Source organism: Papio anubis, chromosome 17 (genome assembly GCF_008728515.1).
Source record: "Papio anubis isolate 15944 chromosome 17, Panubis1.0, whole genome shotgun sequence".
Classification (NCBI taxonomy): Eukaryota; Metazoa; Chordata; class Mammalia; order Primates; family Cercopithecidae; genus Papio; species Papio anubis.
In genome coordinates, this window is record NC_044992.1 from 30,951,668 (window position 1) to 30,967,442 (window position 15,775).

Sequence of the window (15,775 nt, forward strand, 5' to 3'; positions counted from 1 at the left end):
TCTTAAAACTTCTGTGTTTTAACCGGTGTCATTATTTGTCTTTTTGTTTCTCAGAAACACAGATCATAGTATCTTTGAATATTTAGTGTCAAGAGAGCTGCTCGTCTAGTTATGTTGGAAGTAGCTACTGTAAATTACTTAGGTACTAAACCTTACCTGGTAGGGAGAAGGTTTAGCAAAGAATAATAGAGCTTTAAGATGGTATTAAGACAGAATGTTGGCCTCTTATAACTCTTGTGTTTCATGGATTTTTGTGAATGGCAAATTTAGTCTTTACTCTGCTGTTGACTTTTGAGGATCATCATTGAAGAAAGCTTAATGTAACAAAATGAATGCCTTTGATATTTTAACTCTTGTTATGATCAACCTGTTGATATCAGAACTTATTTAAACTAGTTGTTGGCTGGGCATGGTGGCTCATGCTTGTAATCCCAGCACGTTGGGAGGCCCGGATGGGAGGATGGCTTGAGACCAGCCTGGCAAACATAGTGAGATCCATTCTCTACAAAAAAATTACATGCCTGTGGTCCCTGCTGTTTGGGAATCTGAGGTGGGAGGATCACTTGAGCCCGAGAAGTCAAAGCTGTGGGGAACCACGATCATACCACTGCACTGAAGCCTGGGCGACAGAATGACAGACACCCTGTCTCAAAACAAAATGAAAACTAGTTCTCAAAAGGGATGGTGGCTCATGCCTGTAAGACCAGCGTTTTGGGAGGCTGAGGCAGACACATCACTTGAGGCCAGAAGTTCAAGACCAGCCTGGCCAACATGGTTAAACCCCATCTCTACTAAAAATAAAAAAATTAGCCAGGCATGGTGTTGGGTGCCTGTAATCCTAGCTACTCAGGAGGCTGAGGCTGCAGTGAGTCAAGATCACGCCACTGCACTCCAGCCTGGGTAACAGAGCAAGACTGTCTCCAAAAAAAAAAAAAAGGAGGCGGGGATGGTAAATGAGCCACTTTCTGGAATTTGTATTCTTTGTTAATACCCACAATGGTTTCTGGTCATTCTCTACTTGTTTCAGTTCTCCTCTGGACTGTTCAGTATACTCAACACTAGCCACAAATGGCTGTTTAAATTAATAAAAATTAAATTTAAAAAATCAATTCCCATTTGAAGTAAAGCTCATTTCGGTCATGCCGGGCAGAGTTTGAGAGACCATCTCTAATGTTTTGATTATCAGTGTTTTTTCCTAAAGAACTAATCATATTTCCAAGTTTTAGGCATTTCTGTTGCTCCTATGACACATTTTTAGGAGGATTTTCTTACTCTTGTAACTCCCAAATCTATATGTCTACAGTTGATCTATTTCCCAAAGTCTAGTCTCACACTTTGAATTACAGAAATACCTAAATATATAGTATTTTCTGTATATTGCTGAAGTCATATTAAAACTGCCAGCCTGGGCAACAAGGTGAAAATCCGTGTCTACAAACAAAAACAACCCCCCCCCACCACAAAACCCACAACAATTAGTTGGGCCTGGTGGCACATGCCTGTAGTCTCGGCTACTTAGGAGACTGAGGTGGGAGGATCAGTATAGCACAAGAGGAGGTCAAGGCTGCAGTAAACCATGAGTGCACCACTGCACTCCACCCTGGGCGACAAGAGTGAGACTCTGTATCAAAAAACAAAAAACAGGCCAGGCGCCGTTGCTCATGCCTATAATCCCAGCACTTTGAAGGCTGAGGTGGGAGGATGGCTTAAGCCCAGGACCAGCCCGGGCAACATAGTGAGACCCCATCTCCTCAAAAAAGAAAAAATTAGCCAGGCATGGTGGCTCGTGGTGGCTCCCAGCACTTTGGGAGGCTGAGGTCAGGAGTTCGAGACCAGCCTGGCCAACATGGTGAAACCCCATCTCTACTGAAAATACAAAAATTAGCAGGCGTGGTAGCGCGTGCCTGTAGTTCCAGCTACTCAGGAGGCTGAGGCAGAAGAATCGCTTGAACCCAGGAGGCAGAGGTCACAGTGAGCTGAGGTCGTGCCACTGTACTCCAGCCTGGACAACAAGAGCAAAACTCCATCTCAAAATAAATTAAATAAATAAATAAGTAAAAATAAACAAAAAAACTGGCCAGGCACGGTGGCTCATTCCTGTAGTCCCATCATTTTGGGAGGCTGATGTGGGCGGATCACCTGAGGTCGGGAGTTCCAGACCAGCCTGGCCAACATGTTGAAACCCCATCTCTGCTAAAAATACAAAAATTAGCCAGGCATGGTAGTGTATGCCTGTAATCCAAGCTACTCGGGAGACTGAGGCAGGAGAATTGCTTAAACCCAGGAGGCAGAGGTTGCGGTGAGCTGAGATCACGCCATTGCACTCCAGCCTGGGCAACAGAGTGAGACTCTGTCTCAAAAAAAAATAAAAAATAAAAAATAAAAAAGCAACCAACCAACAATAACAAAAATTAAAACTGAAGTTCTGCTATGTTTCCCCCATCCTCAACATAAACACTCAGAACTTTATAACCTTTCCTTTTTAATTGCTTATATCACGATTTAATCCCTATTTATTTATTTATTTATTTATTTATTTATTTATTTATTGAGACAGAGTCTCGCTCTGTCATCCAGGCTGGAGTGCAGTGGTGCGATCTTGGCTCACTGCAGCCTCTGCCTCCCATGTTCAAGCAATTCTCTCTCCACTTAGATAAGGTCTTCTGTCATCCCCCAATTGTTTACTAATTAGGTAATTTTGCTTTTTTTTTGACGTGGTATTTATACTCACTTTTCTTCACATTACATTCATTTGGTTATACTGCCTATTCCAGTAATCTCAACATTTTCTGCTTTGAATCCACCCTAATTCCTCTCTGAACAGGAATTTTGGCTTATGTTATCTTTGTATTTGAAACACATAAGACATTATTTCGTAATAATGTAGTCTTCTTTTATTAGTGATTTAATATACTGAGCTACCTTATTGTTGTATTTTAATCATTTAGATTATTTATGTGAACTCTATTTATTTTTAGTGTGATGAACAAGTCTGGGGTGAATCGTGTAGTTTGGAAACGACCTCGGCTCACTCACAATGGACCTGTTAGAAGAAGCACAGTTATTGACCAGATTCCTTTTCTGGCAGTAGCAAGAGCACTTGGTAAGTAGGACTTAATTTGGTGAAATTATATTGAATTTTGTATAATGTATGGTGGCAAAATAAAAAAGGAAACTGAGAACCCTTACATGGCATATAGTGAGGGTAGAGATATCATGATATTCTATTAAATGCTTTAGAACCTAGTAGAAGCCATGCATGGTGGCTCACGCTTATAATCCTAGCACCTTGGGAAGCTCAGATGGGCAGACCACTTGAGGTCAGGAGTTTGAGACCAGCCTAGTCAACATGGTGAAACTGCATCCTCACTAAAAATACAAAAATTAGCTAGGCATAGTGACGTGTACTTGTAGTCCCAGCTACTCAGGAGGCTGAGGCAGGAGAATTGCTTGAACCCAGGAGGCAGAGGTTGCAGTGATCGCACCACTGCACTCCAGCCCGGGTAACAGAGCAAGACTCAAAAAAAAAAAAAGCCTAATTGAAAGGAAGGTTTAGGTATATATTTCACTGACAGTTGCTCTTTGTTCATGAGTCATGTTCAGTGTTTTGCTAATTTCTATCTGTGTTTAGGGAAGTATATGCATGTCTAGGCTTAATGTTACCCTTGAAACTATTTTTAAATATCGCATTCTACTTTAGCCCTTTAAGTCCTCCTGAGAGCCTTCAAAACGTCTTTTTTCTTTAGTTAGCAAAGTAAAATAAGTATGAAAAAAAAATAGTTATATTTCTGGTCTACTTGGCTTTGGAAAGAAGGCTAGAGAATTATACCTAGTAAGGTGTCTTACCTTGGCTATGCTAGATGGGGGTAGTTTTTCCAAAGAAAATGTCTCGGAGAAAACGCACATTTGTTTATTTTTATTTTATGAGACAGGATCTTGTTCTGTTATTCAGGCTGGGTTGCAGTGGCACGATGACGGCTCACTACAACCTCTACCTCCCAGGCTCAAGCGATCCTCCCACCTCAGCCTCCCAAGTAACTGGGACTACAGGCATGAGCCACCACGCCTGGCTAATTTCTTCTTTTTTGAGGAGACGGAGTCTCACTATGTTGCCCGAGCTGGTCCTGGGCTTAAGCCATCCTCCTACCTCGGCCTCCCAAAGTGCTGGGATTGTAGGCATGAGCCACTACACCCAGCACAACTACTATATGTATTAATAATTTGTTTCCAATGTGAAACTAATTTTCTTCTTCTACACCCTGACTGGTGGACTTTTATGTTATATCCAAGCATTTGCTATTATGAAAAATACTGCAATAAATATTTCCTTATATACACATATGAGATTTCTTTCTTTTCTTTTTTTTTTTTTTTTTTTTTTGAGACAGGGTTTTATTCTTGTTACCCAGGCTAGAGTGCACTGGTACGATCTCGGCTCACTGTAACCTTTGCCTCCTGGGTTCAAGCGATTCTTCTGCCTCAGCCTCCTGAGTAGCTGGGATTACAGACATGCGGCACCATGCCCGGCTAATTTCGTATTTTCAGTAGAGACGGGGTTTCTCTATGTTGGTCAGACTGGTCTTGAACTCCTGACCTCAGGTGATCTGCCCGCCTCGGCCTCCCAAAGTACTGGGATTACAGGTGTGAGCCACTGTACCTGGCAAGATTTCTTTAAGATACATAACTAGAAATGGAATTTCTGGGTCATAGTTTGTTACTTACCAACTGTTTTTGTGTCATCGACACTCACACAGGATGATAATATTTCTACAGTAAGCAGAGGAGGCTACTTGAGACTGAGGTAACTAACTTGGATGCTCTAGCCACTGAGGACCCACCCTGCTGCCCCTAGGCCATACTCATCCAAGGAATACCAGTTGGGAGACTCAGTTCAGAGATATCTACGTGTTTAGTTTTATTAGGTATTGCTAAATTTCTTCCCAAAGTGATTATCCCAGGTTATTACAGTCCTGCTGTATTAGTTATCTATTGCTGTGTAATCAAATACTCCCACACTTAGGAGTTTAAAACATTTTTTATGTACACAGCTTCTCTGGCTCAGTAACCCAGGGGTGACTTAATTGGGTAGTTCTGGCTTAGGGTCTCTTGTGTAGCTGTAATCAAGATGTCATTAATCATCTGAAGCCTTCAGTGGGGTTGGAGCATCTACTTGTAAGACAGCTCACTGAGTAAGCTGGCTTGGCAGTAGGCTTCAGTTTCTTGCTTTGCCGGCCTCTACATAGGGTTGCTTGAATGTGCCTTCATCATATGGCAGCTGGCTTCCTTAGAGCAAGTGATCATAAAAAGACATTTTGACTTCTATCTTGCTTTCTTGATCACTTGCTGTAGGGAATCCAGCTTTGTATTTTGTTAGCCTTGAATCACTAAGTCCAGCCCACCCTCAAGTATATCAAATAATTTGTGGATGTATTTTAAAAGCATACAGTTCCTACTTCTTCATGATTGTTCTTTATCCACCAAATATTTATTAAATACCTGCTATGTGCTAGGTACTGTTCCAGGTGCTGAGGATTCAGCCGTGAATGAAACAAAAATTCCTGCACCCATGGAGCTTACTTTCTAGGTTAGAGGAAAACATGATAAACTAAAATAACTAAGTAGGACATATATTGTGTTAGAAATGCGACCAAGAAAAATAAAGCAGGGAATGCCATGGGGGTGGGGCCTGTATAATAATTATAAATGGGATGGTCAGAGGGGGGTCTCGCTAAGATGATATGTAAGTAAAGTGTAAGTAAAGAGATGAGGCAGTGAGACCTGTGAGTGTCTGGGGCCACAGAATTTAGGCAGAAGTAACAAATGTAAGGGTTCTTATTACTCACAAATTTTTCTTTTTTTCTTTTCTTTTTTTTTTTTTTTTTTTTTGAGATGAGGTCTCACTCTGTGCCCTAGGCCCTAGGCTAGAGCTCATTGCAGCCCCTAAAGTCCTGGGCTCAAGTGTTCCCCCACAGCCTCAGCCTGCCAGGTAGCTGGGGTTACAGGTGCACGCCACCACACCCTACTAATTTTTAAAAATTTTTTGTAGAGATGTCTTTGCCTAGGTTGGTCTCAAATTCCTGACTTCAAGCGATCTGCCCACCTCAGCCTCGCAAAGTACTTGGACTATAGGTGTGTCACAGCGCTCAGCCTACTCATGATTTTTTTTTTTTTTTTTTGAGACAGAATTTCGCTCTTATTGCCCAGGTTGGGGTGCAATGGCGTGATCTCAGCTCACTTCAACCTCTACCTCCTGGATTCAAGCGATTCTGCTGCCTCAGCCTCCCAAGTAGCTGGGATTATAGGCGTGTGCCACCACGCCCGGCTAATTTTATATTTTTAGTAAAGACCTGTGAGTGTCTGGGGCCACAGAATTTGGGCAGAAGTAACAAATGTAAGGGTTCTCATTGCTCATGAATTTTTCTCTTTTTTCTTCCTTTTTTTGTTTTTTTTTTGAGATGAGGTCTCACTCTGTGCCACAGGGATTTCACCATGTTGGTCAGGCTGGTCTCGAACTCTAACTTCAAGTGATCTACCCACCTCGGCCTCCCAGAGTACTAGGATTACAGGCATGAGCCACCGTGCCCTGCTCCTGCTCGTTATTTTTAACAGAGAAGGTGGAAAAATGGAGTTGCCACTAACTGATAAAGAAATGACTGGAACATCAATGAAAAGGAGAGGTCGGAAGTTCAGTTTTGGACACATTACCCTTTCAGCACGTTTTAGACATTAAGATGGTGACACCTATTTGGCTTCCCATTGTAAGAATTGATTTCAGGTGATATCTAGGGTGGAGATTTCAATTTGGGGGAGCCAGTAGCATATAGATAGTATACAAAGTCTTGAGGTCATGTAGGGATTGAGTGCAGATAGAAAAGTGGGGAAGGTCTAGTGGCTGAGCCCTGAGATACTCTCACTGTTAAGACTCGGGGGATGTGCTCTGGTTCCATTTGAGGGTTGGATTAAAATTAAAAAAAAAAAAAAAAAAAAAAGAGTTGGGGGATATGAATGGAAGAACAAGGTTAGAACAACTAAGAGCTGTAAGTCAAATAGGAAATTTGGGAGAGAGTACCCTGGAAGCTAAGTGAAGAAAGTGTTTCCAGAAAGAAAGAGTTTCAAATGCTGTTGTCCTTAGGTGGAGGGAGGATTGAAAAATGACCATGGGATTTAGAAATGCGGAGGTCATTGGTGACCTTGAAAAAGAAAGTAGCTTTTAGTGGAATAGTGAGACCACAACCATAATTGGGGTTATTGAAGAAAGAACCATCTTCTTGAGTGGGAGGAATAAAATTTGATACAGCAAGTTTAGACAGTTTTTTGTAGAAGTTGCTTTACTTCAACATAATTTTGTAAACACATGCAGAAGTGAATTAATATTTTGGTAAAAGGGCTTTCTTATAAGAGACAAAATCGTTTTAGTGATAAAAAAACTTTTTTCCTCTTGATTTCTCTTGTCACATAAATATTTTCTTTTCAAAAATAATGGTACCTTTTAGATTTTAATATTTAAGCTAAAAAGGCTTTGCTGTATTACTTTTTGTTTGTTTGTTTGTTTGTTTGTTTGTTTGTTGAGATGGAGTCTCACTCTGTCGCCCAGGTTAGAGTGCAGTGGTGCGATCTTGGCTCACTGTCAGCTTCGCCTGCCGGGTTCACGCCATTCTCCTGCCTCAGCCTCCCGAGTAGTTGCGACTACAGGCGCCCGCCACCACGCCCGGCTAATTTTTTGTATATATTTTTTAGTGGAGACCAGATTTCACCATGTTAGCCAGGATGGTGTCGATCTCCTGACCTCATGATCCGCCCTCCTCGGCCTCCCAAATTGTTGGGATTACAGGCGTGAGCCACCACGCCCGGCCTGCTATATTACTTTTCAAACCATTATTCTGACACTTGGAAAAGAATTTTTTTTTTTTTTTTTGAGATAGAATCTTACTCTGTTGCCCAGGCTGAAATGCAGTGGCACGATCTCAGCTCACTGCAACCTCTGCCTCCCAGGTTCAGATGATTCTTCTGCCTCAGTCTTCCAAGTAGCTGGGATTACAGGCACATGCCACCACACCTGGCTGATGTTTGTATTTTTAGTAGAGATGGGGTCTTACCATGTTGGCCAGGCTGGTCTCGAACTCCTGACCTCAGTTGATCTGCCCACCTCCGCTTCCCAAAGCACTGGGATTACAAGCATGAGCCACTGTGACCGACCCGGAAATAATATTTTTAAAAGAGCTGTGTTACTGATTTTCTGAGTTTAGCTTGTTGCATGGAAATACTTATTGGCCAAAAGTAAATTAAATGCTGGTATTTTGCACACACACACCGTTATGGTTTACAGCCATTTTTCTTACAGTTTTTTTTTTTTGGCGGGGGAAGGAGTGGGAATAGATGTCTCCTTGTCAACATTGGTGTCCTATAGACACTGATGATAATTACCCAAGTGCAAATGTAACAAAGGTGCCTTCTAGTGGCTGCCTGCTGGAATTGCATTTGAGTCTTGCAAATCATTTTTTTCACTGGGGAGATCAATTTTTGAGTACAGTGTGTATGAAGCACTCTGCTGTATGTACAAACACATCATCTTTCCCCTCATGGAGCTTGCAGTCTAGGAGAGGATTGAAAGGCATTCATCAGATGATAACAAAAACTGAAAAACAAAAACAAAAAAAAAACTGTTTTTTTTTTTTTTTTTGGAAACTGAGTTTCATTCTTGTCACCCAGGCTGGAGTGCAGTGGGACGATCTCGGCTCACTGTAACCATTACTTCCCAGGTTCAAGCAATTCTCCTGCCTCAGCCTCCCACGTAGCTGGAATTACAGGCACCCGCCACCACACTCAGCTAATTTTTGTATTTTTATAAAATACAAAAATACAGCAGTTTCGCCATGTTGGCTAGTTTGGTCTCTAACTCCTGACCTCAGGTGATCTACCTGCCTCAGCCGCCTAAAGTGCTGGGATTACAAATGTGAGCCATGGCGTCCAGCTAAAACTGAGAATTTTTAATTTTTCTCTTTTTTTTTTTGAGAGGGAGTCTCACTCTGTTGCTCAGGCTGGAGTGTAGTGACACGATCTCGGCTCACTGCAGCCTCTGCCTCCCAGGTTCAAGTGATTCTTCTGCCTCCACCTCCTAAGTAGCTGGGACTACAGGCGAGCGCCACTGCACCCAGCTACTTTTCGTATTTTTAGTAGAGATGGGATTTCACCATGTTGGCCAGGCTGGTCTTGAACTCCTGACCTCAAGTGATCTGCCCGCCTCAGCTTCCCAAAGTGTTGGGATTATAGGCGTGAGCCACCACACCCAGCCTATTCTTCTTGTATGTACTAATGAAAACCTAAAATAAGGATATTTCACTTAACCAGAGAGGCCGGAAAAGTGATATTTGAACTGAGTTTTGAAGAATTACTGGAGGTTAAGGAGGAAGAAAGTGTGTTTTAGGCATAGAAAACAGCGTTTTCGAAAAGTTCGGTGACAGGAAGAAGCATAGTGACATAGGAACTCTGGTGAAGGCCATTGTAGCTGGAACAGGGATAAGGAAATAAGAGATTTGGTTAAAATGAGAAAATACTGTATTTTATAGCCAGTGGTAAAGAATTGTGTTTGGCTGGATGTGGTGGCTCATGCCCATAATTCCAACACTTTGGGAGGTCAAGGCAGGTGGATTGCTTCAGTTCAAGACCAGTTGGACAACATGGCGAAATCTCCCCTCTACAAATAATTGGCTGGGTGTGGTTGCACGTGCTTGTAGTCCCAGTTACTCAGGAGGCTTTGGTCGGGAGGATTGCTTGAGCCCAGTAGGCTGCAGTGAGCCAAGATTGTGTCACTGCACTCCAGCTTGGGTGACAGAGCAAGACCCCGTTTCAAAAAAAAAACAAAAGAATTGTGTCTTTATCTTAAAAATAATTGTGAACTATAACAGAGTTGGAATGGGAAACAACCAGATTTGTGTGTTTTTAATTGTGGTAATATATACTTAGCATACACACAACTTACTGTTGTAAGCACGTGGTTCATTGATGTTAAGTACAGTTATACTGTTTTGCAACCATCATCCACCATTTATCCTAGATTTGTGGGGGTTTTTTTGTTTTTGTAATTTCAACTTTTAGATTCAGGAAGTACATGTACAGGTTTGTTACATGGGTATATTGCATGGTGCTGAGGTTTGGGGTACGGTTGATTCCGTCATCCAGGTAGAGAGCATAGTAACCAATTGTTAGTTTTTCACGTCTTCCTCCTTCTCTCCCTTCTCCCTCTAGTGGTCCTCAGTGTCTGTTGTTGCCATCTGTATGTTCATGTGTACCCAATGTTTAGCTCCCATTTATAAGTGAGAACATGTGGTATTTGGCTTTCTTTTCCTGCATTAATTTGCTTAGGATAGTGGCCTCCAGCTGCATCTGTGTTGCTGCAAAGGACATAATTTCATTTTTTTCGTGGCTATGTATTATTCCGTAGTGTGTATGTACCATATTTTCTTTATCCATTTCACTTTTGATGGGCACCTAAGTAGATTCCTTGTCTTTGCTATTGTGAATAGTGCTCTGATGAACATTTGAGTGCATATGTCTTTTTGGTAGAGCAATTTATTTTCCTTTGTATGTATACCCAGTAACAGGATTGCTAGATCGAATGGTAGTTCTGTTTTAAGTTCTTTGAGGTATCTCCATACTGCTTTCCACAGTGGCTGAATTAATTTATATTCCCACCAACAGTGTATAAGCATTCCCTTTTCTCTGCAGCTTTGCCAGCATCTGTCATTTTTTGACTTTTTAATAATAGTCATTCTGACAGGTATGAGATGGTATCTCATTGTGGTTTTCATATGCATTCTCTAATGATTACTAATGTGGAGCTTTTTATCATTCTTGGCCATTTGCATGTCTTCTTTTGAAAACTGTTGATGCCTTCTGCCTACTTTTTAATGGGGTTATTTGTTTTTAAACTTGTTGAATTGTTTAAGTTCCTTACAGATTCTAGATAATTCTTTGTCAGATACATGTTTGCGAATATTTTCTCCCTTTCTGTAGGTTGTCTGTTTACTCTGTTGATAGTTTCTTTTGCTGTGCAGAAGCTCTTTCATTAGGTCCCACTTGTCAATTTTTGTTTTTGTTGCAGTTGCTTTTGAGGATTTAGTCACAGATTTTTTCCCAAGGCTGATGTCCATCCAGGAGTCTTACAGTTTGAGGTCTTACATTTAAATCTTTAATCTACTAGGTTTGTGTTTTAAAGAGAGAATTTTAATTGCAATTTTGAGAATGGATTAGAGGTGTAAACGTTGTTGGAAGTTCTCCATGGGAAACCACTCAAAGGGGTGCTGAAATTTGCTTGGTGTAAGGACCACTGAGTGTCTTGTGTACTGCTGGCTGCCATGTGCCACAAGAGCAAGCAGAAAATATACTGGAACCAGACAGCAGGCCTCCTCTCTTCTGGTGTCCCTTCAGCACCCTCTACTGAGGAAAAAAGGGAATTGGCTGTCTGCCAATGTCCAAGACACCTCCTTTCAGGACCTGCAGAAATGTTCTGTGATCCTACTTTGGTGTACAAACACTAGATCAGTAATAAAAATCCTTAGTTAAAGGCCCAATTCTGATCCTTACCATTTATTTGATATTATATAGAATCACACAGACTCTTTGAACTGATAAAACAAAGGAAAGTGGCTCTGAGTATGAATCATCTGGTGAGTTTGTTAAAAGGTCAGATTCTAGAGACTTTTACTAGCAAATTTGAAGCAACTTAAGCATCAAAACAAATTATAACATGAATAAGTTTAAAAATATTGAATAAAAAAGAATCTGTAAGTCTATATAGAGATGGACTGTATTTTTGTGATTTGGGTAGCCAATTTGTGAATTGGGTAGCCACCCTCCCATAGTAGATTCAGAGAGACTCCAAAGAAAACTCCTTTTTTTTTTTTTTTTTTTGAGACGGTGTCTCGCTCTGTCATCAGGCTGGAATGCAGTGGTGCGATCTCGGCTCACTGCAACCTCTGTCTCCTGGGTTCAAGCAATTCTCCTGCCTCAGCCTCTCAAGTAGCTGGGACTATGGGTGTGCACCATCCCCGCCCCCAGCTAATTTTTGTATTTCTAGTAGAGACAGGGTTTCACCATTTTGGCCCGGATGGTCTCGATCTCTTGACCTCGTGATCTACCAGCCTCAGCCTCCCAAAGTGTTGGGATTACAGGTGTGAGCCACTGTGTCCGGCCAGAAAATTCTTTAAAAAAGACTTTCAGCCGAGTGTGGTGGCTCACGCCTGTAATCCCAGTACTTTGGGAGGCCGAGGCAGGTGGATCACGAGGTCAGGAGATCGAGACCATCCTGGCTAACATGGTGAAACCCCCATCTCTACTAAAAATGCAAAAAAATTAGCCCAGTGTGGTGGCGGGCACCTGTATTCCCAGCTACTCGGGAGGCTGAGGCAGGAGAATGGTGTGAACCCAGGGGGCGGAGCTTGCAGTGAGCCGAGGTCACACCACTGCACTCCAGCCTGGGCGACAGAGTGAGACTCCATCTCAAACAAAACAAAACAGAAACTTTCAGGCCTGGGCACAGTGGCTTATGCCTGTAATCCCAGCAGCCTGTAATCCTAGCACTTTGAGAGGCCGAGGCGGGTGGATCGCTTGAGCTCAGGAGTTCGAGATCAGCCTGGCCGACATGGCAAAACCCCATCTGTAGAAAAAAATACAAAAAAATTAGCTGGGTGCGGTGGCACACCCCTGTAGTCCCAGCTACTTGGAAGACAGATGAGAGAACTGCTTGAGCCTGGGAGGCGCAGGCTACAAGGAGCCATGATCGCACCGCTGCACTCCATCCTGGGCAACAGAGTAAGACCATGTCTCAAACAAAACAAAACAAAAACTTTCTGGGGTTGGGAAAGAAGAAAAGAACCAAAGTAAAGTAAATAAACTGTCAGCTAATAAATGTAGTTAGAATATCCCAATTCTATCATCAGTTTATAACCATTATGATAATTGATTCATTCAGGAATCATCAGTAGAGGCTAAAATATGGCATATTTTGGTACAGAACAGGATATTTCACAGAGCCTCAAACTTTCACCCTACAGACTACTCACCAGTTACAAAAAGAAAATTGTCGGAGTGTGGTAGAATAGCATCCTCATGCTTAGGAGATAACTGTTGAAGTATTATTATTTGGAGGTGAAGTGTTTTGAGTCTGTAATCTAATCTCAGATGGTTCAGCAAATAACTAAAACCAGTTCTATCCACAGATTCCAACATTGTCTGCATAAAAAATCCCAAATAATCTTCAGAAGAACTACTGGAATTAATAAGTGGATTCAGCAAGTTCACAGGACCCAGATTCAGCCTACACAGTCTATCATATTTTTATGTACTAAAAATGAACAGTTCATAATGAAATTTAAATAAGTATCATCTATAATTGCACCCAAAAAAAACCCATGAAATACAATTAGGTATAATTGTAACAAACTATGTTTAAGATTTATATGCGGGAAACTACAAAATGATGAAAGAAATCAAAGAAATAGAAATAGACCATGTATCTTAGTCAAAACCCACAGTTTAAAAATTTAAGTTAGAAGAAACAATCCGTTCTTCTGGAAACGTATTGTGGTTTATCGAGAAAGAGAGATTGAGGTCGGGCGTGGTGGCTAATGCCTGTAATCCCAGCACTTTGGGAAGTCTAGGAGTACAGATCACCTGAGGTCAGGAGTTCCAGACCAGCCTAGCCAACATGGTGAAACGTGTCTCTACTAAAAATACAAAAATTAGCCAGGTGTGGTCATGGGCACCTGTAATCCCAGCTACTCAGGAGGCTGAGGCAGGAGAATCACTTGAAACCAGGAGGTGGAGGTTGCAGTGAGCCAAGATCACGCCATTGCACTCCAGCCTGGGCAACAAGAGCGAAACTCCATCTCAAAAAAAAAGTAGTAGATATTGGCAAGATATTGGAGACTAGTGATTTGGAAGTTGTCAGTAAAAGAGTTGGAAACTTGAAAGGACAGTTTCACCAAAGCAATGTAAATATATGTGTGTGTGGGGGGGTGTGTGTGTGTATATACACACACATATATATATGTAGGTAGGTAGATAGATAGGTATCTCCAGAAAGGTAAGAACATAATAATAATAGTCCTTTCAGGGAAAACTGGAAGGGCAGTGATGAGAAAGGAGAATTTTCACTGTATATATACCCTTTTGTATCTTTTGGTTTTCGTACCATGTGGGTGTATTACATAATATTATAAAATAAAAAGGCAGACCCAGTACCGTGGCTCATACCTGTAATCCCACCACTTTGGGAGACCGAGGTGGGAGGATTGCTTGAGTCCAGGACTTGGAGACCAGCCTGGACAACATAGTGGGAACCCCATCTCTACAAAAAATAAATTAGCTGGGCCTGTTGGTATACACCTATAGTCCCAGCTACTTGAGAGGTTGACGTAGGAGGATCACTTGAGCCCAGGAGATCGATCCTGCAGTGAGCCATGATTGTGCCACTGTCTCCATGTTTATTTTTATTATTTCGTCAACCAGGCAGCTTTGTTTTGCTGGTATAATGAGGTAAGTGTGTCTTTGTGAGCTTATCTGGATTATAATTAGCTTTTAGTGGTTGCGTGTATTCTGTTTTGCTGCTGAGAGGGCTGAATTGCTCTTTGAAGAGTCTGGGTAGCAGTGATTTTGCTACTTTTGAGTGGGAGTAATTGATTTGAATTATTCTTTCCTTGGACTCCCAGTATGTTTGAATTGCCAGTATTTCTGATGGGAGCTAGTGAGGAAGTTTAAATAAGGAAAAGGACAAAGCTCTTCCTCTTATTTAACAACAACAAAAAAACAGACCTACTGAAAGGGGACAAAAATTGTTTAACCTCTTGTCTGAAAATCTTTTGCTTTTAATTTAGGCATTTCCCTTAAGTAGTTCACAATAAACAAAAGAGGCAGAAATTAATGTTTTCTTCTTTCTGTCTCCTCTTCCACATTTATTGGAAACAAAAGAAAAATTTATAGTTTCATTTATGTTGTCTTATGTATTACAGAAAAGTAGATGGTTTCTATAAATCACTTTTATTTTCTTCTGTTTTAGTTTTTTTGATCTTTTTGATGGCTTAGGTTGACTGAAAGTTCTTTTCTCTTGAGCATTTTGATGTTTGTATCTAATAGGTTTAAAGGCAGAAGTTTAGGCATTGTTTTTATGTGGAGCTAATCAAGGAGAACGAGAAATGTGTAAGAACTTTCTTTTTCCAGCTCAGTGAAAGAGAGAACTGTTGCTCTCCAAAGGTTGGTCATATGGTTGGTAAACAGCATTAAAATGCTGGTTTTTATATTTTGAATTTTCTTCCAAGTGACTGGTACTTGTTCTGTAAGTTTTGATGTAGGTACTTTACTGATCCAGAGATTAACAGGAAGTTTGCAAACAGCCATTGGTACTTCTGTTTGTAGGATAAGTTCTCATCTTGTCCTTTTTCTTCAAAATTAACTTGATTATTCCTGGCCCTTTGCGCTTAGCCTGTCAAATTCTACAACAATCTTTTTGGGATTTTGGTTAGAATTATATTGACTTTGTAGATTATTTTGGGAAGAATTGACATCTTTATTATGATAAGTATTCCTGTCTATGAATCTGATTGGTTTCTTCATTTATTTAGATTATCTTTTTAATGTTTCAAAATAGAATCTATAATCTTCATAATAGGTATGTATACCGTTTGTTAAAGTTGTTCCTAAGTACCTTACATTTGGTTCATTGTTAAAATTAGATTATTTAAAAATTTATATTTTCTATGTATTGCTATTATATAGAAAT

General features: G+C 41.0%; 1 protein-coding gene across 1 annotated transcript in view; it reads left to right on the forward strand.

The window, feature by feature from the left end:
• The window catches only part of PPM1D (protein phosphatase, Mg2+/Mn2+ dependent 1D), a 69,344-nt gene that overhangs the window by 33,733 nt on the left and 19,836 nt on the right, over window positions 1-15,775 (forward strand). The window contains exon 3 of the mRNA XM_031657489.1: window positions 2,979-3,103. Within this exon, the coding sequence (XP_031513349.1) occupies window positions 2,979-3,103 (125 nt within the window). The remainder of the gene's footprint in view (window positions 1-2,978; window positions 3,104-15,775) is intronic.